Source organism: Micropterus salmoides, unplaced genomic scaffold (genome assembly GCF_014851395.1).
Source record: "Micropterus salmoides isolate LMB-PRFRI ecotype aquatic unplaced genomic scaffold, ASM1485139v1 Ms_hic_scaffold_2, whole genome shotgun sequence".
Classification (NCBI taxonomy): domain Eukaryota; kingdom Metazoa; phylum Chordata; class Actinopteri; order Centrarchiformes; family Centrarchidae; genus Micropterus; species Micropterus salmoides.
The window spans coordinates 20,136,259-20,161,792 of NW_024041150.1; the positions used below are offsets into that span (position 1 = coordinate 20,136,259).

At 41.5% G+C, this 25,534-nt stretch overlaps 3 protein-coding genes and 6 non-coding genes across 9 annotated transcripts; 8 read left to right on the forward strand and 1 right to left on the reverse strand.

Annotated features, from left to right (window-relative positions):
* Nucleotides 1-332: 332 nt before the first annotated feature.
* On the forward strand, nucleotides 333-6,410 carry sb:cb1058 (uncharacterized protein LOC394209 homolog). Its single transcript, XM_038730403.1, has 3 exons — nucleotides 333-448; nucleotides 1,993-2,784; nucleotides 4,895-6,410. The coding sequence occupies exons 2-3, from the start codon at nucleotides 2,089-2,091 to the stop codon at nucleotides 5,048-5,050; spliced, it is 852 nt and encodes a 283-aa protein (XP_038586331.1). The 5' UTR covers nucleotides 333-448; nucleotides 1,993-2,088; the 3' UTR covers nucleotides 5,051-6,410.
* A 3,100-nt stretch (nucleotides 6,411-9,510) lies between these two features.
* LOC119913832 lies at nucleotides 9,511-9,575 on the forward strand. The gene has a single exon (XR_005446666.1). It is a non-coding gene; the product is annotated as a small nucleolar RNA SNORD29 (small nucleolar RNA).
* Nucleotides 9,576-9,798: 223 nt separating this feature from the next.
* Nucleotides 9,799-9,868, forward strand: LOC119913833. Its single transcript, XR_005446667.1, has one exon. It is a non-coding gene; the product is annotated as a small nucleolar RNA SNORD30 (small nucleolar RNA).
* Nucleotides 9,869-10,116: 248 nt separating this feature from the next.
* LOC119913837 lies at nucleotides 10,117-10,243 on the forward strand. Its single transcript, XR_005446671.1, has one exon. It is a non-coding gene; the product is annotated as a small nucleolar RNA SNORD22 (small nucleolar RNA).
* Nucleotides 10,244-10,837: 594 nt separating this feature from the next.
* Nucleotides 10,838-10,912, forward strand: LOC119913836. The gene has a single exon (XR_005446670.1). It is a non-coding gene; the product is annotated as a small nucleolar RNA SNORD31 (small nucleolar RNA).
* A 526-nt stretch (nucleotides 10,913-11,438) lies between these two features.
* On the forward strand, nucleotides 11,439-11,514 carry LOC119913834. The gene has a single exon (XR_005446668.1). It is a non-coding gene; the product is annotated as a small nucleolar RNA SNORD31 (small nucleolar RNA).
* A 132-nt stretch (nucleotides 11,515-11,646) lies between these two features.
* Nucleotides 11,647-11,721, forward strand: LOC119913835. Its single transcript, XR_005446669.1, has one exon. It is a non-coding gene; the product is annotated as a small nucleolar RNA SNORD31 (small nucleolar RNA).
* An 813-nt stretch (nucleotides 11,722-12,534) lies between these two features.
* Nucleotides 12,535-15,599, reverse strand: arl2 (ADP-ribosylation factor-like 2). The gene is made up of 5 exons (XM_038730404.1): nucleotides 15,423-15,599; nucleotides 14,990-15,100; nucleotides 14,312-14,474; nucleotides 13,188-13,268; nucleotides 12,535-13,044 (listed from the first exon to the last, which is right to left on the reverse strand). Exons 1-5 carry the CDS (start codon nucleotides 15,569-15,571, stop codon nucleotides 12,910-12,912), a joined length of 639 nt encoding a protein of 212 aa, XP_038586332.1. The 5' UTR covers nucleotides 15,572-15,599; the 3' UTR covers nucleotides 12,535-12,909.
* Nucleotides 15,600-15,630: 31 nt separating this feature from the next.
* batf2 (basic leucine zipper ATF-like transcription factor 2) lies at nucleotides 15,631-24,944 on the forward strand. The gene is made up of 3 exons (XM_038730402.1): nucleotides 15,631-17,723; nucleotides 19,130-19,249; nucleotides 21,733-24,944. Exons 1-3 carry the CDS (start codon nucleotides 17,634-17,636, stop codon nucleotides 22,858-22,860), a joined length of 1,338 nt encoding a protein of 445 aa, XP_038586330.1. The 5' UTR covers nucleotides 15,631-17,633; the 3' UTR covers nucleotides 22,861-24,944.
* The last annotated feature ends 590 nt before the right edge of the window (nucleotides 24,945-25,534 follow it).

Consider the following 25,534-nt stretch of genomic DNA (forward strand, 5'->3'; position numbering starts at 1 on the left):
TTGCTTCTGGTGGTAGAGTGTTTGGTGAGCTATTTAGTCAGTTAAGTGTGTGTTGGCACCTATGGTAGGCACGCGTATATTTGTCCTTGTATCAGAAATCAGAACTTCATCAAGTCAATGTGTGTTTAAGGATGTAAAGAAGAGGTGTGTTTGTGTGTGGTTAAGCAGAAAGAGTCAGAGGAAGAAAGAGAGAGGGAGGGACAAAGAGTCCTTGAGAGCGAGAGTGCTTTACTGCCAATGTGTATGTGCCCTTTTTTGCATGTGTGTATTTGCTTTAATGACGACAGAACTGCAGGTTCGGGCAGGGTGGGTGGGTGACGTTGTGTGTTAGGGGAGTATTCTGAGCTCCCAGCTCTCAGTCATTCACTTAGACTCACACACACACAACAGATAGAGCTCACCAGTGCTCACACACACAGAGGAAAAGGAGACAACAGCAAGACATCAGGTGAGACCTGCAACTCTTTCCTATCTAAACGTTAATCCCTTTTGCTTATCGCTACCCTATGACATTAAGATGAACGATCATGTTAATATAAGTTGCTGAATGTAAGAAAAGAAGTTTTCATTTCCTCTTACAACAAGTGGCAGGATGTTAAATGCATTTTTCTCATTCTTTCAGTCCTGTTTTTCTGATTTTTGGATTGATCAGTGTTTATCACTGCACACACAGAAGGTAGTTATATTAATTACAATTGTACAATTATAATTTAATTCACCCACATACCGCCAAGTCCTGTACAAGTATATGAAAAAACATATAGTTTTCATCTATAGGCCATCATTCACTAAAACAGATAAATGTTAAAGCCTATGAAAAGCTGTAGCTAACACAACGCTACCTTGGCACTTCACTTTCTGAAAATTAATATAAGTATTAAAAAATGTTCAAGTAGCCTGGAATGTGTACAGTCTGCTTTCTTAAAGAAATTGTTCAACATTTTGGGAATCTCTCTTCTTCTCTATTTGTTGTCTTGCCAAGAGTTAAATGAGAAACTGCTCTCAAGCTACAGCCAGCAGTCAGTTAGCTTAGCTTAGCATAAAGACTAAAAACGGGGGGAAACAGCTAGCCTACAAGACTCCAGGAAGTCACTGCTCTTGATAAGAGTCTTTCACTTGACCCTATATAACCACAACCTGTAAATGATAAATTACATGAGTTCCAAAAATAAAATAAAAATGACATTAAATAAACAGAATAAAGAAGAGAACAAGTAAGTAGGACATTAAAATGAACAGGTGGCTCAGATACAATCAGGATATGTGTTATTAGAGTTAATATACATTTAAGTTTGAACTTTGTAGAGTTCTTCACAACAGGTACCATAGCCATAGTTACCAGTGGTTAAAACTAAAACAGCATAGGGGTAACCTATTTCTCTTAAATTTTCCATTATAGCCTAAAATATTTGCTAACAAGAAAGATCAAAAGTGCACTCTGAGCAGTATTTGTGCAGACTTGTTTCTTATGTGAGGTTGGATTGTAAAACATTTAAAGGGTAATTATCACGGACTCCACTGCTCTCGATGGGTTGAAACCATGACACACGTTACACATCTGGGGACAACCCAATCAACAGAAGAGGTTTTGTCTCTGTCTAACGGAAAATAACCTGCTGTGACACTGATACCCCCCTTCTCTCTTACATTTGTGAAAATGGATGAATTTGATCCTATAGCCTTTAGACATATTGCGAATAAGCCAAGAGTTAGGCTGACTTTGGCATTGAGAAAGAGTCAATATGAAGTAACTGATTTTGGCTGCTGTTCAGCGTCCAGCTGGTTAAATCAGTGTCAAAGTCCGAGTCTGTGTGTGCATGTGTGTGTTTGTCGATTGAGACTTCAACTTTGACATTGAGTTATTATCACAACCCTGATAACACTAGATACTTTGAAATGATTGGGACTGTGAGTATATGAAGGAGACCCAGAGAGTGAGGGTGTGGGCAGAAGTAGGTAATGGCATTAATCTCTCTGCCCCCTATCTTTCAGAGGTAACAAAAAAAGGAGTGGTGTAGCACGCACGCAATAAGAGTGGACCAGAGGACGCAAGAAGTGAAAGAAAAACAGGAAACACATAGAGAAAGTATGACAATTGGCAGGAACTCCAGGAAAAGCTCTGTGCGGAGCTCAATCCGGGCCCCAAAGTTTCTGGACAAATCCAGCGGCTTCTACTGTCGCTTTGATGAGCCTGAGGCCGCTGGAGGAGGGGAGGAGGTGAGGGGAGTGGAGGAGGGATGGAACGGGACAGAGGACAGCAACAGACAGGCGGGAGTCGTGAACAGCCCGAGGCCTACTGTGGTGCACATTTCTGGGGCAGATGAACGGGAAGAAGCCGAGTTTGACTTCAATGAAGGGATGATGGAAGACGACGGGGAGACTCTCCTCCGGAGGAAGCCCAGCCGCCGCAGTAGCAGGTGGAGAAGAAGCTCCAGGAGGAAGCAGAATGAGGGGAGAGCCGAGGAGGATGCGGCCCGAGAAGAGAGGCCCAGCCTGGACACAGAGACTCAGGTTGACCCACACCTCCTAGAGGACACCAAGGTGATGGTCGGGGTAGAGATGGAGAAACTCAAGACGACGGGGGAAGACAATGAGAAGGCAGGACGAGGGAAGGAGCCCACGCTTGTTCACTTCCCGGTTCGGGAGGAGGCGGACGACCAGGTCCTGATCAGAGACAAGAAGAGGGGGAGAGAGGAGGAGGGAGAGGAGGAGGAGAGGATGAGGAGGGAACAAAAGGAAGGGATGAAGGTGGTGAAGAGGAACACTATGAAGAATTACCGCAAGGTGAGAAAAAATTGACGAAAAGAAATAATGTTTCTGTCAGTTTGTCATACTGCAAAAAAACCAAACTTGTATTAACTTCTGCTTTCTGGATCTCACATTTACATAAATTCCATATTCAGCTTCACTCCGCCTTGTTAAACTTTAAACCTCTCACGATTACATAACTGAGTCCTCGGAGTTTGTGGAACAGAGGGGTAAAGTTCTTCCACATCATCCTCCACATACTGCACAGAGGGCTATTAATCACCATGGAAACTATCATCTTAATAATAGCCTGGCACCAGGGTCAAGGTACAGCAGCCATTTGTTCATGTCACCAAGTCATTAAGTAACCCCTGATAGGATTTTCCCCTTACGTCACATTAACTGACATGAAAAAAACGAAGCTGGAGCGGAGGTTTCATTAACAGGCTGTGAATGTACTGTACCTTCACCTGATCCAGTGTGTTCCCAAAGGTTTTCTGCTTCTGTTGACACACATGCGCAGAGGTTACATTCCTGCGCCTCCAATATCACGAGCTTTGATCAGTGGAATGAAGTATGGTGCAGTGTTGACCTGCCTACTAAACCCACACCATTAAAACATTCCACTGCTGTTAACCAATCAGCTCCTCAGGGTCTGACCTCCTGATAGACAGAGGACAAGCTCAGTTTAATGTACAATGGCAAGTGTCCATAGAATATCTGTTGCTTTTCAGTCTCTTCAGACAAAACAGATTTAACTTTCCACCTAGACATTTTTCCCCAGGTGTAATTTAGACAATACATATAGCTGACCAGCCGTTTCATAAAATTGTCAACACTTTATTTTCCAGGACTTTAATTTCCAAGAAGTTTTCTAGAAACAACGAAGCAGTTTTGCTCCACCTACAGAGACAGTCAATGTGTGAACTTCTAGTTATTTACACTGAACTGCTATTGTAAACCGAAGAGTATAGGTGTCATTTACACTGGGGACGCTTGGAACATGTCCGCCCCACTTTTTGAAATGGCTGATTTTGTCCCCACCACTTTTTGAAACCACTTGCTAAAAGTTTTCTGAAAATAGCTTGCAACAAGAAATGTTTAAGAACAAATAAAAATTCTATGAGAAAACAGAAAAACACAAAATACAGTGTCAATATAGAAGAAACCTGCCCTGTCCAAAGAAGTAACTGCTGATTGCTGCTAATAATATGCTGCTAATATTTTTATATTCTGATTTGTCACCAGCCACATGAATTTTGTTTCCCTTCATATAAATAAAGACATTTTCACCATAAATTGGTGCAGAAAATGTCTCTAGAATGCAGGAAATTAACAGTTTAATCTTCTGGGGGAGGACCCCAATCACCCCCATCAAACAGCCTATTTCATCAATGATGTTTTCTTATAAATAACATTGGAGTATCTTCTTGTCTTGTTCTCATTACTCCAACATTGTGCATTATCATGTCTCGTGGACTAAGTGTTTCATCACACCCCTAACCTGAGCCTTTAAATGTCCCCACCACTTTTCAACACAAAATGACGCCCTTGCTGAAGAGCCTTTCAGTCAGTACACAGCAGGTCAGCTTAACATGCAAGGAAGCATACAGTTCAACACAAATGGAGAATAATGTTCCAGTAACAAATAAATCTGAGTTTATAGTTTGTTGGGTTTAAACTTTAAACTTTTATGGAAATTGTGTAATCTCAACAACTATTGGATAGAAATTTTGTGACATGACATTGGTGGTTGCCAAGACTTTGATGATCCCCTGACCTTTCCTCTAGCACCACCATGAGTCCTCTCAGGATGAATTGTAATCACTATGGTGATCCCTTAAATGGTAGCACACTAAACTAATATGGTGACTAGGTAAACATCACCATGATGGTGATGTCACAGTGAGCATGTTAGCATGCTGAAGTTAGCATTTAGCCCAAAGCGACACTGCACAGCCTCACAGAGCTGCTTGCTTGACTGTAGACTTTCCCCCCTTACATTCATTCAGCAGAAACACAAAATAAACAACTGCTTTTATCTTATCTATGTGTTTAATAAATGTACAAAGCTGGAATGATCCTGCGTGATGGACATCTGTAACTTGCTTGGACTTGTTTACCTTCATCCTCTTGTTCCCATCAGGCCTTGGACAGAGCCTTTCGTCGTGGCTGGGAGACCTTCATCACTAACCTCTACAGTGTCACGCTCACACCTGTGACATCGTCCGCGCCGTCATCTTCTTCGCCATCGTCAAAGAAGAAATCTCAACACAACTCAGTGTTAGCTGAGTTTCAATAAAGCTGGAGAGCGACAAGGGGGATGAAACGAGCCCCTTTCTGACATTTAGTTTGTTTATATCATGATTATGCAGCGTTTCCACTCATACTGAATTGTGATGGACAATCCTGACATTTACCACGCCACCAGTGGGGGCTTTAGTCACATGATGTGTCTGTGTCATGCGTAAGGCATCAGAAACATTACTTATTTATGTTCGTTCTTAATTGCTCATGATAAATTTTACCGTCTGGTCTCATCATAGTGCACGTTAATTTGCACACAGACTGCAGGTATTCAGTTTTACTTTAGTGAGCTGGGAGAACCAAGCTGATGGTTAAACAATGAAGTTAATGGGACTGGCTTGAATGGAAAGTCCAGTCTCCATGTGACTTTGTGTGTTTACTTCGGGCTATGTTGCTAATTTCAGATTTCAGTGTCTTAACGTCTTAGCTCCTTACATCCAGTTCACTATTAAGAGCTCAGAGCACAAATAATCTTCCTTTGGTTTAGCACTATGAAACTACGGATGTGTTGATGTGTAACCAAAAGGAGAACATTTCAACTGGATAGCGATGACTGATTAGTGGACTTTAGTTCTGGACATATTCACATTTCTGTATGTTAATCCGTGCCATTTATTTGCTTTCTGGCAGCTAACCGGTAATCATTTAGTGGTCAGTGAAAGGAGGACTAACTTGTGATTGTGATCCACATTAACCCACACACATTTGTATGTTAATATTTGCGGAGATCTTGCTGTTTTTACCAATGTTAACCCATTTAAGCAGGGCTTTTGTCACAGACAGTACAGCTTGTCCATTGTTTGACTTCCTCATGAGACATGGTTCATCTCTCACTGTGTGTTCTGGTGATGGTTAATTAACCTGAAGGGACAGGACAGAGAGTGTGTGCATGTGTGTGTCAGCACTTAACACAGTGACAGGACCCACCGGGTGTCTTTTGATTTCTACCATTGCAGCTGCACACAACGTTTGTTATAGACCTTCTCATTTGAAAAGAGAGGATTTAGTAGCCTAAAACTACATATAACTAAAGTGTCAGCGTGCAACTTGGGACAGAAGGACATGATATAAGTGATTCAGGGGGATTATCAATGTTCAAATAAAAGATGTAATGTTTACAATAGGCCTGCTGTAATTTCCTGTTATCGACAGTGTGTTTGGCTTTTATATTACCTCAGGTGTACTCAGTTATTCTCGCAGACTGGACTGAACAGGTGGGGAAACTTGTTATCGTTGTATATAATGATTGTCTTTGTTAATTTTTGTATTTAAAAATCCTTTTGTACCCTAATCAGAGCTTCTGAAGTCTTGAACCATAACAAGACGCACTTTTAATAAAAACTTAATATATTCCACTGGTTGTATTTTCAGATCTGTCTGGATGCCAGAGTCACCATAATATGAATGAATCAGAATGAATGAGATGTAAAACACAGCATCACATCATCATGGGAGAACACCATAGCAAGCGTTGCCATGACAAGCAGCATCAAAAAGTGACCATTGAAAATACTCAAATCAAGAGGAAGATTTAGCTTTAACCTGCTGATCTTTATCTCACTGTAATCTAATGTATGAACTCTTATTTCAACAAAGAATATTTTATCTTCCAATGATAGTCTTACAGGATAGTTACAGATCTTCACTATGGACACATCAGCTGATATGTAGTAAACAGAATAACCTACGGTGAGTAGCTCTGTGTTTTAGTCATCATATGAGCATATATCTATATTCATCGTTTTGTTATGGATCTTTTAGACCAATACAGAAAAGAAGCAACTTAAGTGATAAAAAGTTATTTTGAAAAAGCGCATGTGGCCCGCATTCTTGATAACATTATGTTAATTAAAACACTTTTAGCTTCGCTTATTTTGATACTAACATCCACAATTTCCTGGTCACATATTTTGTTCAGCAGCCTGTTGGTGTGAAGCAATGTAGCTTCAGTCTTTGCTGCCCCCGTGTGAACACCGTGGTGAACACCGGGTGGCGTGAATGTGAAATAACGGAAGTGACGCAGTGAAATAAACCCTGCACACTTTATACAAACTCCTCGGTTATAAGCTTGAAGTCCTCGCACTACAAGCGGGGAGTTTAACATAAAAAGTTTTCTTTGTCACATATGACTTTTCCATAGCTGAATGTAGCCCATGGAAAGGTTTGAGGCGGCTTCCTATTGGGTGAAAGTCTGCCGGGGGAGGAGTCTTTCGGGCGGGACATAAAAAGGAGTTGGACCGGTTTCCTCTCCCACTTCCTTCTCTCGTCTGGCCGAGGTAAGATTACGCACTTTGGCGTTAACTTTCATTCAAATAATTGCAGTTTTTTTCCCATTGTAATAGAAAACCTGTAGAATTGCAAAATTATTGTTTGACTATATCTGTAATTATGTTTTATCGTTTTCAACGAATTAACGGGCTAAAGGATGTTTTAGCTAGTAGCTTGAGTGCAGGGAGGTTGTCGTGCAGCGCTGGCCTCAATCCTTAACCATCCGCCAGTCAAACATTTTCGTTTTGTCTGATTAAACTTGCGAACATAAACGACAACATGTCTTGTTAATGCTGCATGTAGTATTTGTTGGGAAATATTAGTTTAACCCGTATGAGAGTACTTTTCAGAAATGGCCGCTGCTCCTTTAGTACCTGCAAGCAATGTCTCTCAATGATGATAATTACACAGACCTGTACTGAATGACTGTGACTGCACTTAATTATTCTGATGTGAGACGCTTGCTTTATATCAATTTAGCCGATTAAGGCCGTCCTGAACACGTTGCATGAAGCGGTCACGTGTTAGCAGGTCAGAGGAGGCTAACCTGCTAGCCACAGCCTGCTAATGTATCGGTTTATACTCTTGCTTTTCTAGATGGTGGTGAAACATCCTGAAACTACAGCTTGCTGCGAAGGTAACTTCTCTCTGCTGAGTGGCTCTTTTTTAAATCGGACACGCTTATTGACGTGATTAGATAAGCTTGGCAGACATGCAGCCTCATGCTACAGTGATGTTTCATTTGAACTCTCTCACTGAAACAACCTTGAGGAAACTTCATCTCTCAAACTTCTGAGTAGCATGAAGCGTTAATCTTGTACAAGTGTGCACATCTGGAGTTGCACTTCAATCCCGCTAAATGTGATTCCTCTTGTCTTCAGGTCTAAGAAGAACGTGGCAATGCTCTACATAAGGTGATTATAAACATTAAGACCATCTCTGGTAATCTCAGTTTTGCTTAGCAACTCCACTGTTATAGATCTGCCTTTAGTTGGCTCTAAAGCTGCTCAGTGCTGCAGTGATGAATCTCGAACTCTCTCTTACCGAATCATCCTTTGAAGAAACTTCTTTACCAGATTCTGAGTAGCACAGAGTCTCCCATCTAACGAATTATAAAGCTGTACTTGATCATGAAAATGACACTAACTTTATGTTAAGAGCTTACAAATTCCTGTACACCTTCCCATCAGATGTAAAAGGCACTTCAAAGATGAAGCACAAAGTCCTTTAGCAGGTGAGCAAAATGAAATCTAAAGTTCTGTCAAATTCTACAAGGGCCTTAATTGATGAATTTTTAGATAGACAAGCATATGCCTGATCATTGTGATGCTACATTAATAATCTGATCAGCCCTTGTATTACTAAAGCCTAGATTTACCCCCAGTTTATGGTTAACCACTGATTACTTTTTGTAGGGTGGTCTGCACTGTCTGCTCACGAAGCTCTGAAAAGCAGCTGGACTCCTCACTGAGGTGAGTACAAGATGGGATTTATTCAAAATTCATTCATCAGTGGGGTAAAAATATGATGATTACCATTAATGACAAGCATATGCCTGATTCAAGTGATGTCAGCCTTTAATCTGATAACCCTAAAACACAATGAATGTATTAAACATTTATTTCTTGAGCATGTGATTAACATACTGGCGTTTCTCTGCCAGGTGGGGTTTGGCAAGAAGTCTGAGGCAGGATGCCACGTGTCAACATCTCAACATGTGAGTCTTTACATGAGTTTGTGTTTTGATAAGTTTTCAGAAACACCTTTCCTGCAGTGCATCAAACGTCATTTCATAAAACGGCTGGCTTGCTGTAAGCAAACCTGGAGTATATGCTTAAAAGGAGAAGCACACGTATGCTCAATGTTCATTTGGAAACAAACAATATGACAATGTAGAAATGCAACTTATTACTATTAAGGCAGGGTGTTTCTGATGGTTTGAAAGGATGAAGTGGGTTAACACCCATCAAACACCTGGACGACTAATGTCACATGGCAGCTTGTCACCAAAGCACTGATCAAACATTTGACTCTTAATAAAACAGTTTGTATGGTTTGTTTGTACTGAAGTGACAATTTCTACTGCAGAGCCATTTGACTGGATGCATGAAGACCGGCCCTTACTGAAGTCTCATGGTGAGCCCCTCATCTCAAAGTGCAGCCAAAGAGTAAACTGTCATACTGCAGTTTCAGTGATGATTATACTTAGCTCACTTTGAACCAATGTGAAACGACACGAACTTCTGAGAGACTGCATCCAAGTTTGCTTTAAATGCTACAATGTGTCTTAACACATCAGTATGATCTGGAACTGTTCATTTGGATGTCTTGGACCTCTTTTGAATGTGTAGTAAATTGTCTTTTCTATCTACAGACTCACTGATTCTTCCAACATGATGAGATTCTGTGTTTAAGTTGAAGGTAAATCAAGTCACTGCTAAAGTACCCACAGCCTTTATTCTCAGACCTGCTGCTGAAAATGATGAGATATATTTGGAATCTCGTTCGTCTGAACTGCTGTTGAGAAATGGAATATCTGACATCAGTGAAGGTCAACAGCTGATGGACAAAACATTTACAGTCTTAGTGCTCAGACCTGAATGTATCGTCTATTGCAGGTGCCGACTACGGACATTTCAGAAGATGCACTCTTTCAGTGTTTGACCAGGTGGGTGAGCCTGTAGGCATTTACTTTAACGATTTAAGGCTAAATGCAAACACATGGGCTGATGCGTCATTGTTCAGCTAAGCCCAAAGTGTTCAGTTAACTACCACATTTCCCTGTAATTGTTTCCTTCATGATGACACCTGCACATGTCTTACGCCTTGGTTCAATGCCAGAACCTGAAAAGGTGAACCCACTGGTGTTACCATGGCAAGAAGGGGAAGACTTGTTGGGGCTACCAACAGTCTGAATGGAAACTGCAAGGAAAAATACATTTTGACAGTCTGCATAAGTCTTAGACATGTAGGTGAAATTTGCTCTGGGCCCATCTCTAAGAATGAAATGAACAGCAGACACTAGATGTATTGTCAGAGTTGTGTATCTATATCTAGGGTTTTTTTTATTGAACAGTGCATCTCAATCTGTAGTGGCATTAGTTGCTGACAGAACTCCTGGTGTGTTCCCATCAGGGTCGAGCTGCTGGTTCATCTCTTGAAGCAAGATGACCTAGGTATGTTTTCCAAACCTCAGCCACTGCAGTTACATTGTGGGGTGTGGTATAATTTGCCTGCCCCAGTGTTGCTGTCAGACCTATCGGCCCAAAAGATGCAGAACCCTGAAACAAGATTTTAGGTGTAAAGTGATCTATGGGTTCTGATGTTGGACTGTTACCAGATCTCTGACTGAAAGCAGATGCTGAAAACATTCCTGAACAGTGATTGTGCACACTAGCTGACAGACTTTTTTTTATTTTTATATATAGATCAACATCTCTGCTGAGCTGAGGCCATGGTTATCAGATTTCCCAGTCTTGAGGTAGGTATTAGGTCTGTTCAAACTCTGTATTGGTGATGAAGTGATGAGTTTCTTATTACCGCCCCAGTCTGAAGATTCATGATTGATTGGTATCCCCTCTGATCACATAGGAATTAAATGAAGACATAACACAAATAAAACTAGATGGACTAACTGTAGTGACTTGTTGCAGGTCTGGCAACAATGGCGCTGAGGCGCATGGGACTGCTACAGGTAAATGAGCATCATACTGTTTCTGGGATTGTAGAAATGATGAATCCCCTTGACAGTCAAGGTTGACACACTTGCCTTATCCTCCAGTTAGTTCCCCCTCTCCTGTTGTCCCAGTACGGCACTGAGGACCCTGTCCATTCCTGCAGGTGTAAGGTGACCTGCTGGCGTTCTGATGGTGAAGGGAGAGCTAACTGCGAGATGACTGAATTCTCCAGTCCTGATCTCAATCCCAGAAGCCAAATCCTAGATTCACAGCTTGCAATATGTATATCTGTCAATGGCACTCGTGATATATATATATATTTTTTTTTTTTTGAAGGTCTGACAGCAAGACGTCTCGAGTTCGCTCTCGGCCCACATTGGTGAGTATTTATAATCTGGTTTGACTCGGGAGATTGAGGTTTCAGAGTTGTTAGTCCAAATGTCTAGAAGTGATGATTTCCTTATTACCGCCCCAGTCTGAAGATTCATGACTGATTGGTATTCTCTGATCATAAGGCTGTACTAAAATGCTCTTGTGTTTTGTGGTGTTGCACATATTAAATGTTGTGTCTCTTCAGTCACAGATCTGCTACACCGCTGCTTGGAGTGTAAAGGTAAGAATTTAACAAAGAAGTTGAAGTGCTGCATCTCGAAGTGATGAGTTCCTTATTACCGCCCCAGTCTGAAGATTCATGACTGATTGGTATCCCCTCTGATCAAGACCAAAATGTCTTCAGTTTAACAAAGTCTGTCCACCCGTTTTTAAGATGTCTCTCTTTGCAGACTCCGGCGTAGACTTGGCTGCTGTTGTGCTGCCAACATGATCGCTGGAGAGATGCATCAAAACTTTACATTAACATGCTTATGCAATATCCTCCCTATCTTAAATGTAACCAGTTGACAGGACAGCTGTTCTACTACATAAGTGTAGTATATGCATTGTAATGGCCACTCCTGGATTTTAACTTGTTTTCTGGAACTAGAAAATTCTATGGTGTGAACTTTAAATAAAATATATTTATACTGTGTACATTGTCTCAGTTACTGAAGATGGACTAGATTACCTGAGAATGTCCAGGCTGCAAGCAGGAATGAAGGTTGTAAATAAAGGCCCAATTAAAAGACACTGGAACTAAAGTGTTGGGCATATTTGGGAAAACTTAAAGCAATTAACTTACTGCAACTCAAGTTGTCCAATTGGTTGCTGCTCTAAGGCAGACAGGTGGGGGCTTCTTCTCTGGTCATAACAGGGAGTCTACAAACTGCCTTCAGACCAGAGGGGGTAAGCCAGTTAAAACTGAAGCGGACAAAACCTGTTGCACATGAGATCTAGCATCTCAGATCAACTCAGCGAGAAAGTCAGGACACTTCTTGCTTTAAGTCAAACCAGTTATGCTGTGACAAAGTAGCCCTGTTATTGGCCAACAAATGGCTTTAGTTCTCAATTCAAATCTGCAGTGTTTGTAGACTAATACTATATTCTTCAAACTGAACAAATCAATGCTTCCTTTTATTTAAAGGTAGATAAAGCTGGATTTAAAGTGACAGTAATTTTAATTCAGTGGGCATTGAAATTTATTCAACACTGAGCATGAGGCACATCAGCTGACATACCACCAACAGCAAGAAGGTTCATGTTAGTCATGAATACTGTGTACAGATTTAACTTGGGTTTCTATGGGTGAAGCATTCACTTGCTCAAAACAATCTTTCCCTCCTACATATCAACATTAGTGGTGACTCCTGTAAACATGGACACAGACAGCAAACAGAAGGTGATGGAACAAAAACGAAACTTGTTGAGCTGTTTGACTTTAAATCCTCGTAGTCCAAAAATGAGCCTGAGTCCTACTGGTGCTCACCAAGCGTGACAGGCTGCTGCTTAAAAAAAGCATCAAGTACATAGTCTATTAGTCAGTGGTGAAGATCCTTGCAGCAATATCATCTAATAGCCAGTCCACTCCAGCTAACAAATTTTCTCCAGTTACCGCACTGCAACCAATGATACACCAGTGGTGACTTTTGATCTCATCGAGGGCCAGCGCCTGCAGGAAAACACAGCACGTTTCTGGGTAATTCAACTGTAATGAATAATTTTTAAATTGGCAATAGCGATATCACTGAAATTACAATTGGAATTCCTTACATTACTGAAAAAGTTAATCAGTAATTTGGGTGGAAATCTCACCTCTCGTATCGCCTCTTTTGACAGGGCTCCTGGTAAGTCCTGTTTGTTGGCGAACACCAGCAGCGTTGCGCCAGCTAACCTCTGCATGGAGGGAAAGAAACATTAGAGATTGATATAATAATGATACAGTAATTATCATTATGGATTTTTATCTTAAAGCAGCGCAAGAAGAAGAAGGTCCTTTAATCTCAGAAATGAGGGGACAGATGTGGGTGGGGGGGGGGTTAAATGTTGGTATGGAGCACTAAACAAAAAGATGCACAATTAAAGATATATGTAACTTTTCTGCATTAAATGTCTAAAAACGACTAGACATGCTATGTGTGTTCTTGTGATTTGTATTTACATTATCTCAAATGTTCCCAACAATTTTCAAACCCAGAGAAATCCATCATGTTAAATCAAGGTACCGATGCGTCGCCTGTCACTGGCGTCATATCCCCTTTGAGCACGCATCAGTTTTGTGGTTGTCTGCCATAAATTGACTCTTTATCCAGTGTTAAGCCACATTTTTCCAACACACTTTTTATCTCTTGGTTGTTTTTAAGAAAACTCAAAAAAAAAAAACCAAAAGAAACATCACTTTTCCAGGACACTGTATTTTAGTCCGTCGTGGTCTGGGGCGGTGTGTCACAGTATCATCGGACTGAGCTTGTTGTAGTCACAGGCAATCTCAATGCTGTGCGTTACAGGGAAGACATCCTCCTCCCTCATGTGGTCCCCTTCATGCAGGCTCCTCATGACATGACCCTCCAGTATGACAATGCCACACTGCTCGTTCTGTGCAGATTTCCTGCAAGACAGGAATGTCAATGTTCTAGCATGGCTAGTGAAGAGCCCGTATCTCAATCCCATTGGGCACGTCTGGCACTGGTTGGATCGAAGGATGAGGGCTAGGGCCATTCCCCCCAGAAATGTCCAGGAACGTGCAGGTGCCTTGGTTGAAGAGTAGGATAACATCTCACAACAAGACCTGGCAAATCTGGTGCAGTCCATGAGGAGGAGGTGCACTGCAGTACGGTTTTTGATGTGAAAGACACCTAGTGGCAGCAAATTTAACCACTAAACCCACCATGTGCTTTCCTTTAACTTCAGTGTGTGTGTGTGTGTGTGTGTGTGTGTACCTCCTCCAGCAGCAGTGCACTGAGCTCCTGCCTGCAGTCCTCGAGTCTGAGTCTGTCTGCGCTGTCCACCACCCACACCAGCCCGTCTGTGCTCTCAAAGTAGTTCCTCCAGTAGGAGCGCAGTGACTTCTGACCCCCCACATCCCAAATATTTAATTTAAACCTAGAAAACACAGAACAGAGACAGGAGAGCATGTGGAGTAAGACTGACTATTGCCTGATAATGGATCCTGGATAGGAAAAATACATTAATGCCAGGGCGTTCCATAAAAGTGTGTAAAAACAACAGACATTAGTACATTTTTCCTCCGCTGCCTTACATTAATAACGCGTTCATCTTTAAATTTTAGTGCCACTCATCACATTTTGTCAAATGCTGTTTACTAGTACAGCAGGGATCATTTCTCAAACACATTTACACCACAGAGGTGAAAGTGACTTAGAAAAGGAAACATTCAGAAAAGGAACAGACGGTACAGTAAACAGAGGAATGTTCAGCCAGCAGGAGGACAGAGCTCACATGCTGCCTGTCAGGACATTAGCCAAGACCCTGAAAATGAAGCAGCTAAATGGAATCCAACTGTCCTTTATTTTCTTTTTCTCACAGACTATGTATATTATGTATGTAAGAAAAAATAAACACTTCATTTCGGGTCACGCGGTGACTGTGCACCTTACCCTTTGTGCTCCACTGTTTTGATGTTGAAGCCCAGTGTCGGGGAGATGGTGCTGACGTCTTCTCCATTAAACTTCTTCAGGATGGTGGTCTTCCCCGCGTTGTCCAGGCCTCTGCGCGAGCCAGGTTAAGGAAGAAACTCTCACACACCAAATTATTAAACAACAACCTCGTGATGAGAGCCTCGCTGTCTCTCATTCACCCAGAGTTAGTTAACGTTAAGTGCGTAGTAGCGAGCTAGCATGATAGCATGATACATCACAAAATGCGCAGGACTTCACGCACACACGTGCAACAGTTATGCTACATTATGTAACCATGCACGGGTACAAAAGCTATTCTGTTATTGATTAGAGTAAGGCTGGCAGGCCTACATGAGTGCTACTTTGTTTCCAGCTAAGTTAACAAACCAGCAAACCGCTGCAGACAGGATACAACATCAGCAGTCTCATCTCCCGCTCCTTCTGCTTCATCTTCTTTAAAATCGTCAGCAAACCCATCGCGACGGTGTCCCGCTCAACTGCAGTTATAATAAAAAGGCTACTTGTACTGATTCGTAGTTTTGAATGAAAGATATTTAGCATTGATCTGGGGCATCGCGACCAGGAAGCGGCTGTAACGTAGATCCCGCCTCACGCAGCCACCGATTGGCCTCTTTGTCTTCGAGCGAGCGTTGATTGGTTGTTGCGGACGTTCGGCGCTGGTTGATTGGTCAGTGGGCATTTTAAGGTGTGGGTTGGGATTTAGGTCTGTTGGTTTGGCGCCCCCGTGTGTCTGTCCTGGGAGTCAGGTGTGATTTAAGCAATCGGGGAATCTTCTGCCTGTCAAAGCTTGTGTCCAGAAATATACAGAAGACGGATGTATTTACGAAAAATACAGATTGAAAACGCGGAACACAATAATTCAGTTAATGCGAAAGATAAAACATGCTTTACGTGAACGCAAGAGCGCGTGAAAAGTTCACTTATGACCCTGGAAATGGTAGTTTGACATATTAACACAACTGGACTTGCAACTGGACCTCAAATAGTTGTGGTTGAAAGCTCGGGGGAAAAGTAATAAATTGACCTTTAGGCGGCTAATTCATCTCAGCACATTTAAATTATAGTTTGTAGCAAGACTGGGTGTGAATTCATCGATAAACCTCTTATCATGCTACACAGTGACGCGGTTACAACATTGTGTTCTTCTTTTGAGGAATGTCGGAGAGCTGAAACAGCATTTAGAGGACAGGGCATTGACCCCTCCAGAAATTTTTAAAACTTCCTGCCATCTAAAACTTTTCTAATTGTTCCTTATTCGTAACCTACTAAAAAGTTATTTTTCACAGGGCTTCTTTATAGGAATCAATAATAAATTGTCATTTTTATTAACTCACAGTACACTGTGTTAAAACTATGGAAATGGTTAGTAGGCCTATTATATTCCTATAATTTAACAGAAAAAAACATAGTTTCATAAATTTACGTTAATCAATTTAATGAGGGGCAACATTTCTGTATGGGCTACTTTGATGAGAAAGGATTAAGTCATGCACCTGGTCAAAAAATAGCACTGTGTAGTGAGTTAGTCATGTCCTGAGGACCGGTAAAAGCTGTTGGCTGCCGTTTGGGGGCTTGGCCATTCATTTCCTGGCAAAAGCACTTGAGAAATTCCCTGCACGTGAAGGAGGCGCAACCTTAAATTGCTCATTCAGCCTTCCCCCCGAGCTCTTCCTGTCCCGAAACATCTTTTCCCATTCATTCACCAGGGTGGGTTCATGTCCGATCAGAAATAGTAGACGCCGTAGTTGACCACGCAAACGCAGTAAGGCAACGAAGCTGTATGATAGCCTACTAATGGAAAAATGTAGGCTACTTACACAGAATGACAGAGTATGCATAAAAGTAGCCTATAGCTATAGTTTAGATTAAAACACCAGTAGATAGGCTTCGTGTAGGCTACAAATAAAAACAGTAGACCTATCTGTAAATGAGTCTAAAAATCCACTGTAGGCTGTCGCAGGGGAAACTATCAGAAACATGCAAGATGTTTATTTGTTCTGTTCATTCTGGTGCTTTTTGGTTCTCCTGTACTTAAAAAGTAGCAACCACTAGTTACTTTTATCACCGGGTTTATTTATTTTTATTCTTGTTACCGGTTTCACCGTTACAAACTTGCAAAGTGAAACTAACCTACTGCATTTGAATGCAGCACCCACCCCCATAGCCCCACCATTACCCCGCAATGGGTCAGTTTAAAATAAAGAGAAACTGAAAGCAATCACGTTGCATCATCGGCTGTCTAGTGCCAAACCCCCTATGCTCAAAAGCCATCAGACACGCCGTCTGGGCGCCTCACTCCGTGCTACACATTTACAGACACAATAAGTCACCAAGCAAACATCAGACATTAGTTTGCACCACGGAAATACTGCATTGCCTATTTAGTAGCCTGCACTCATATTTTTTTTTCATTCAACGTTTTACTCCGAGGTGCAAAGAGGCGCGCCGGTTGAGCGCAAACTCCAGCGATTGAATGGTTGAATCTGTTTCACATGCGGGCACGCTGCACGGATGATACAGGCTGGGTGAATATTTATCCGGCCGGTGGACAGTCGAGCACTCGGACAACCGGCTAGCCAGTCTGCTGCGGGGTTGGGGAGAGATGTCCCCGTTATTCATGGACACGATGTACCAGCCCAACAGCCCCGGATCACCGTCAGCTGAGGAGAGCCACAGCAACACGGCTGGATCGGTAAGTTCTCCTTCTCCTTATCAATCAACCAACCGATCAATAAAGCATGACAAAACTGACTGTACTCGCATTATATTAACACCCCTGATGGATGTAAGTGTTTGGTTACCAGGAGGAAAACTGAACGCTAAAATAAATTGTAGCCTAATTCTTGTAGCAGAAATATCACAAATACAATGTAAATATTAGCCTATAAATACACTACAATTAAACTCTACTATTACAATAAAGTAGAATTTACATGTTCCACTCTGATATGTGCATTTCTTGTTTTGTTTCTGTCTTCTTCAAAGCACTTTCAAATCAACCAAAATTTTCTGTACCTTAAATACAGTCTCAGTCCCTTTAATAGGACTAATGTTACAGAGATTTCACATGCAGAATCTCTCAGAGGCCTACCATATGCTGTAATTGCAAACTCCCCCATTCAACTCCAGCTGGGGACATTTTTTGGATGTCATTCCTCCTCTGCTTCCCCCTGTTTTCTGTCACATCTCAACTGTCCATTATTGAATAAAGGCAACCCCCCCCCCCAATACTTAAAATGGAATCAGCCAAGTGCTCTAAAAAGACAAAAAAGTGATTTGTATTTCTGAGTTTAAAACACAGGAATTTCTTTCTAAATATGGTAAATAGTTGGCAGCCGTTATCTTGATAATGATTGTCACTTGGCTTGAGCCTGGATTCCTATTTGCGCTGACTGATGTACGTTGTTTTTAGTTTGATCAGCCTCTGCACCCATCGTTCCCATCCCATACCCATCATCAATTATTATGTTACAGTTGTTTAGCTGAGAGGGATGCACTTCCAAATTGATCTGTCTCCTGTTGAGTTATCGCGTTGGACAAAAGTGTCTGCCAAATTAATCTAATGTAATCTTCATTATATTTTACCAAATGATCTGGGATGAACATTTAATATAGACAAAATAGTTAGTGCTTCTTTTTTTCAGATTTTGGGTCCATTTGATGAAGAAAAATATGGAAGAAAGAAACCTTTACATATATTTATTTAGTCCATCACTGTGCTACAGCCTCATAAGTTTAGTAAGGAAAGGTTCAGGAAAATAACTTCACCTTCACATCTACACTTGATTTGTTGTTCATTATATTACTTTTGATCCTGTGTTTAACATCACGCACAACAACTTCCTGCTTTAATTGAGAGAGCACATGTAATTTCATGTGAAATGTTTGTCTCATGACCTTGTAAACTTTGAAATCTATCAAAACATAATGCAATATCAAAAAGTTATAAATGTCTGCTTTTAAAAAAGATTCCTTAAACGGCATTGGGGGATGCCACAAGAGAAGTATGCACTTGACTTGAAAAACATACACACACGTAGTGTGTAACTACCACCGGATGAGTGTGGTTAACTGTGTCTGTTGCATCCACCTTCACAGGAGAGGGAAGGAGAGGGACAACAGGTGAAAAAGAGGGGGACAAAAAGACGAGACAAGAACAGAGATGCTGCGAGGAAGAGCCGCAGAAAACAAACAGAGAGAGCGGACGAACTTCATGATGTAGGAAACATTCACTCCTTATCTTCGTTCTCTCCTTTGCTTCCTTCCTTATACCGGCGCCCTGTGACTCTGTCACTTTCTGTCTCTCTTTCAAACACAGGCTGTTTGACTAGTGGTGTGTGTCTTGTGTAATGTCATAGCATGCTGGTAGCCGTTTCTTGTAAATACTCTGCTTTAGGAGAAGGGCTTTCACTCCCTCTGCTTTTCCCTCCCCACTGGCCCTCCCTTTTCTGCTTGTCTGCCCTTCAGACACACACACACACACACACACACACACACATCCACACACAGTCCCTCCTATGTTTTCATTCTGTGTCTCTCTGTCATTTATTTTTCCTGTGGTACAAATTCCAAAGGTGGTGTTACACAGAGATGCACACAAAGTTTATGGGCTAAGTCAAGTTATTGATTAGATGCACTTCTTTTAAGGACTTCACGACACTTTAGAAAGCTTCATGGGAAATATTATAGGCTACTTACTGTACAAATATGGTGTTAAAGGATTGTGATAGTGTAGCCTTTGAAACAAACCAAATACAGTCTGCAATTTTGCTAATGTGCGGTCATTCTGAAAAGGTTGAGGAAAATAAAAAATCACATTAAAGAAATAGTTATTTACTCTCTTGCCAAGGGTTAGATAAGAAGATCGATACCAATCTCTTGTCTGTACGCTAAATATGAAGCTACTAGGTAACAAAATCCATGTACTATGGCACACATAAAGCTAATCAACAAGTTATATCTCTCTTGTTTAATCCATACAAACATCCATTTTCAGTATTTATACTGAGCTAAGCTAACCATCTCCAAGCTGTAGCTTCATATTCAGTGTGCACACATGACAGGGGTTTCGATCTTCTCATCCAACTCTGAAGTGAATACACAGATTTGTACACAAAAAAGTATTTTTCGGCAATATATTTCCAACTGGCCACCATCAAACAAACGGCGATTGCTGATTTACTAGCACAGCTGTGTGTGTAATAAACAAAATAAACTCAAAATGTCAAGAAAAGGAAGTATTCTTACACCTATTAATGAATTCAAGTTTCTCTCTTTCACCAACTACTAGCTTAATTGATTTGTTAACTCACCGTAAAACACATTTTATTCAAACAAAACAAAATAAAACACACCAAAAAAATCTTGGTTAGTCTTTCCACTGTTCCAACAATCTCCAACTTCCGTTTGGTCAGAAAAAAACCAACTTGATTCACAGGGTTCGATGTGAAAATATTCTGTCTCTACACGCTGTTGCTGCCTCTCTGTCGTTGCTGGCCTCTTTGTGCTACTGCGTTAGCTCGCTTAACAAGAGTCTGTCACTGAGCAGTGGCCCTCACTTGTTCTACATTAGCAATGATTTTATTTCTTACAGGCTATGAGCACTCCTCAGTACACACACCATAAAATGTGTTTTGTTACTCTCCTCATGACGAGATAATAACCTGTAGTTAACTGCGCTGCATCCAACCTCATGGATGAAGAGATTTGTCTTTCACACCAATTCATTTGTCTTATCTTCCTCTTAAATCATATGCTACCTGTTACAACTGGTTGGATAAGTGTGTTTCTTGGATATGTGAAGGTGTGTGTCTTTTGTTGAAGGAGTCCAGGCTTTCATTTTCACTTTCTCTCTCTCGACTTCTCTTTCTGTTCTGCTCTCTGTGTGTCCTTCAAGTTCAATTTGAAGAAGCGTCTCTGGCAGAAACCAGTTTGACTCAAAAATCACGGAGGTGGTGTCAGCAGTGCATGGTTCAAAGGGTCAGCGCACGTGACGCACAACTGCACAGCAGTGCCACTTTGACTGTGACTCTGTGACCTGTCACGAAAATGTAGTAGTGTAGATGTAGCCTAGGAAGAATGTAGTAACAATGTAGGCTAGTAGAAATGTAATCAGAGGGAGGGAAACACTATTCTGAGTCTGTACTCGCAGTCATTGGTGCTCAATGTAGATGAATTCTGGCTGTAAGTTGTTTTCAGCCGGCACTGGAGCCCAATGGAGGCCATAAAAGCAAGACTTTGGTTGATAAACCAGGAGAAAACAATTATAGAAACTCTTAACAAGAAGAGGTTTATTTTTAACGAAATGTTAATTCTTTCCTTTTCAAATTAAACGTACCCCTCTGCTTTACTCAGCAGGGAATCCCTTATTTGCCCTCCCCACCACCCACCCCCTCCTTTCATGCTGAACCTGCAGAGCTGTCACTTACTAACTTACGAGCAGTATTACAGTTCTTCTTCGAGGATGGCTGTAGTTTTTATTGCAGCACAAGTCAGGCGGGGTGTGAAATTATGTGGGTGGGGTGTTTATTATTTGTCTTTTGATATAAGTCTTTAATCAGTTTTTATGGCTGAGTGCCACTCTTAAGGATAATAAAGATATAACCTACTCAACTCTACATGAACTGTTTGTCATTTCTGGATCTTTTTCGCCTCTCATGCTCATCTCTAAATCGCTTTCCCTTTTTTCACTCCACCGTTAGGAGCTCCAGAGCCTGGAGCGATCAAACTCAGCCCTTCAAAAGGAGATTGCCTCGTTGAAAAAAGACCTCCACCTCTACACTACGACTCTGGAGCGCCACAAGCCTTTCTGCAGCCTCAGAGCCTCTGAATCCAGCTCCATCTTAACAACAGTCCTCCCAGTGTCCCCCTCAGCTGACTGTCAGACCTGCTCCAGTCCTCCTAAAGTCCCTCCCCGGGCCTCAAGCTCCACTTTGGTTGCTGGCCCTTCACTCTCTACCTCGTTTACCTCCAGCTTGGAGCTTCAAACCCCTGACTGTGTTGAAAGCCCTCGTCTCTCACCTTCAGCTCCTGCTCCAACAACTACAACATTAGCCTCATCCACCAGCTCGCCAGCTGAACTCTTCACTTCCTCCAGTTCTGTAACTGTTCCCTATTCTGCCTCTTTCTCCACAGTCCCGGCCCCTCACTCTTTGTTTAGCGAAGATGCTCCTTCTCTAATAACATCAAGGCTGACAAATCCTATGCATTTCTGCACCAGCCTTGTTTCAAGCCCTGTACCCTCCAGCTCGCTCACCACAGCTGCTCAGCCTCAGTCTGGGCGGGGCACCGTCCACAACAGTCCTTCAGTGACAGCAAATGTGGGTTTTTCTACACTTCATCCTGGCGCCCTGGATGCCTTTCTAATGAAACAAGCCTCTTTTCCAACTGCTCCTTCGAATGTAGTGCCCCCTTACTCTCATTCACAGGACGTGGGTCTAGTAGTGCAAGCCTGTTCCACGAATGTGTCCCAGCTTCATCCAAGTCAGTTTAGCGGCAATCCAATCAGTTCAAGTCAGCCATGTTCTCTTTTACCGCCGACTTTTCAAGATCCTGCTCTTCAGTCCTTCTTAGCGTCCCCTCAACCAAACCCAGAACTGTCTCCTGCCTCTGCTTTTGCCTTAAATACAAGTTACAGTCCACACGTCTCACCAGCGTCTCTGCTGTCCCTGCTCACCGTCCCGAGTCCCCTTAGTATGTCTCAGGCTAGCTCCAGCAGCTTTGACGGGCCTCTCTCTCAACCTCTACCCTCTCTGCCCCCACTGGAGGATCCCCCAAGGGATCTCTCCCTCTCTGAGCTCCTGGAGATCAATGATTGGATACTACAGTAAGTGGGACTAGTAACCAGTGGCACGTAGGCAAGTAAGAGCAGTTTCCATGTGCCAAAATCGACATTTAATTGATATCTTTCTGTAACAGTTTAATCAAACTGGATTATTATAAACCAGCTTGGACAATGGCCATTCAATTGAGGTACCAAATCACAGCACAGAGACATCTGATGATTGAAATCTCAGTCTTCTTCTGAAAGAACTACAGCCCAGCTTATTAGAAGGGAAAATATGCAGGCCGAGTACAATAGTAAAATGCAAGACTTTATGAGTAAACCCAGACATCTGGCATCTGAATGGAAACATTGACATCAGAGAGTGAACCAAAGCGGCAAGCAAATGTCTGGCCTGTTGCTCACATTCAACTTTCCTAGCGGAGGTTTCAGAGACTGGAGTCCGTTTTTTCTTTACTCCTATAGCTGCTTGAATCTCTAACTTTGCTGCATAACAGCTCAAAACGCTGTGCACTAAATTAGCCACACGTGGGTCCATGGTTTCTAAGCCCTTGTAGGTGAAATATGAATTAACAATTAAATAAAAGTGTACAGTTTTTTTTATTTTTGAATAAATCACAGTTAGGCATTATCTTTTCCTAAATCCACAGACGAGACACTGAAAAACTCAACATTCAAAGTGGTAATTTTAGATAGGGTGGAGTTCTCACTTCCTTGCAACTTCAGGGAAATTTCATTAGGAGAAATTTCCATCTGTGCCTGCAGCTGCAGTGTGAACATATGAATTGCCAAAGTTAACCGCACAGCCCCGGATTAGCTGCATATTACATCATATTACATTACAGGCATTTTGATTTAACTCGATGAAACTTTATTCTTTATGGTTTCTTTTCTTTTTACCTTGTTTAAAGCACATTATCGAACACACATATTTTGCTGCTACTGATTTATTTACTGATATGAAATTTATTTATGTATTGCAATATTTGAATCCAAGAAAAAAAGTCAGTCAATTTGCTGAGATTTCTTTTTGATTTTTAAAAGCTACAATTTATTTTTATACATTTCTTATGATTGAAGATTTATCTATTTTCTTTTTAATTATTTCTTCTGTTTTGTTCATTCGTTAATTAATTAATTTCTGCCTTTTACCAGACTTTGCTTGCAGGGGTGGATTATTAACCAGACAAAGTGCCCAGGGCCCCAACCCTTAGGGGCCCCAGTGTCCCCATATTAAATGTGTGTTGGATTGAGGTAATTGATATGATTGCAACTAATAAATAGTGGGGGTATCTGTAATATTTATCTGTCTTGGGCCATCTAGTGGTAAAATCCTGCCATGAGCAATTTATTTGTGAGCTCAAGACCCTCCAGACAAATGTATGCATGACATCACATATTTTTGAATTGGCTTGTAATAATGTAAAAACTTGAGTTTCACCAGTGTGTGGGAAAAGCAGTGAACAGCAGGATGAGCTTTTTGAAGGATGATAATGGTGACAGGCTCATCGAGTCAGAAACAGATCAAGGGGCCCATTGACACCCCTCACCGCTGTGGCTCTAGACAATGGTTGTATAATTAAAAATTCACTTTTTTGTGCTTATTTCACGTGAATCAAATGAGAGAAATAACGTGATTTTCCCATTTGACTTCCTTGTCATGCATCTGACAACACGAGAACCATGTGGCTGCTCAAACCTGTTCTATGGGAGCTACTGCAGTAAAGGAAATTAAGAGTGACGATTTTGGTTTTTCAAAGGATGATTTACATAGATTATTCTGCTTTACAAACAATATATCTGTAGATATGGCCTAGTTGTGGCTTTTGTATTTTGTATTTATCATAAATTAGATTAATATATTTATGTTGTGATACAGAGAAGGTCTTAAAAAATAAAAACATTTTACTAAAACACGTTTATTTGTTATTAAAAGACATTATTACTGTTACACTACATTTGAGCATTTTAACATAAATGTTATGTGAACACAAGTTTCATCATTCAGCTGTTGATATCATCTCAGTTTAACAGATTGAACACTGTCATGAATAGGACATCAACATTGCACCTTGTTGCTTATTGACAATTTTTGGCCAGTTGTTGGTGGTCGGTTCACCCCTTTGGTCCTGACTGAAATATCTCAACAATTATTATTGAAGCTCCCCAGAGGATGAAACCTACTGACTTTGATGATCCTCCTGTTCTTCATCAGGTCAAATTTTAAATTTGTCCAATAGGCCTACTTTTGTTTAGTTTGCAAAGCTAATGTCATTTCCATCAAATTCAGCTGTAGAATACTTTGTGCTTTGCTCTAACTAGATATTCTTACCAGTTTACATGCTAAGATGCAACATGGGGAACAAAATGGTACCTGTGTAAAAACAGCACTTTAGCATCGTCACTGTGAGCATGTTAGTAGCATGCTGATGTTAGCATGTTGCTCAAAGCCCCGGGTACAGCCTCACTGTGAGGCCCTCACAGAGCTGCTTTAGACCTTTCAGTCTTGTTAATAGATTATGTTTATTATAATTTAGACACGTGCTGTTGTAGAGTACAAAACAATAACAGAGTGCTACACAACCTCTGGTGATAGAAAATGAGAAGCAGACCAGCAGCGGGTTTTCCGCTGGTCCCCCGATGTTTTTCTCAGAAGGCAACCGGCTGAGCTCATCTGCGACACAACACTGAGGAGGAGGAGGGGGAGGAGGAACATAGCA

Coding starts and splice junctions, on each gene's coding strand:
- sb:cb1058 (XM_038730403.1), top strand. CDS start 2,089: ATGACAATTGGCAGGAACTCCAGGAAAAGCTCTGTGCGGAGCTCAATC. Junction 2,785..4,894: donor CTATGAAGAATTACCGCAAG/GTGAGAAAAAAT, acceptor TGTTCCCATCAG/GCCTTGGACAGAGCCTTTCG.
- arl2 (XM_038730404.1), bottom strand. CDS start 15,571: ATGCTAAATATCTTTCATTCAAAACTACGAATCAGTACAAGTAGCCTT. Junction 15,101..15,422: donor GAGATGAGACTGCTGATGTT/GTATCCTGTCTG, acceptor TGGCTCGCGCAG/AGGCCTGGACAACGCGGGGA. Junction 13,269..14,311: donor GTGCACTGCTGCTGGAGGAG/GTACACACACAC, acceptor CCCTCCATGCAG/AGGTTAGCTGGCGCAACGCT.
- batf2 (XM_038730402.1), top strand. CDS start 17,634: ATGTCCCCGTTATTCATGGACACGATGTACCAGCCCAACAGCCCCGGA. Junction 17,724..19,129: donor ACAGCAACACGGCTGGATCG/GTAAGTTCTCCT, acceptor CCACCTTCACAG/GAGAGGGAAGGAGAGGGACA. Junction 19,250..21,732: donor GAGCGGACGAACTTCATGAT/GTAGGAAACATT, acceptor CTCCACCGTTAG/GAGCTCCAGAGCCTGGAGCG.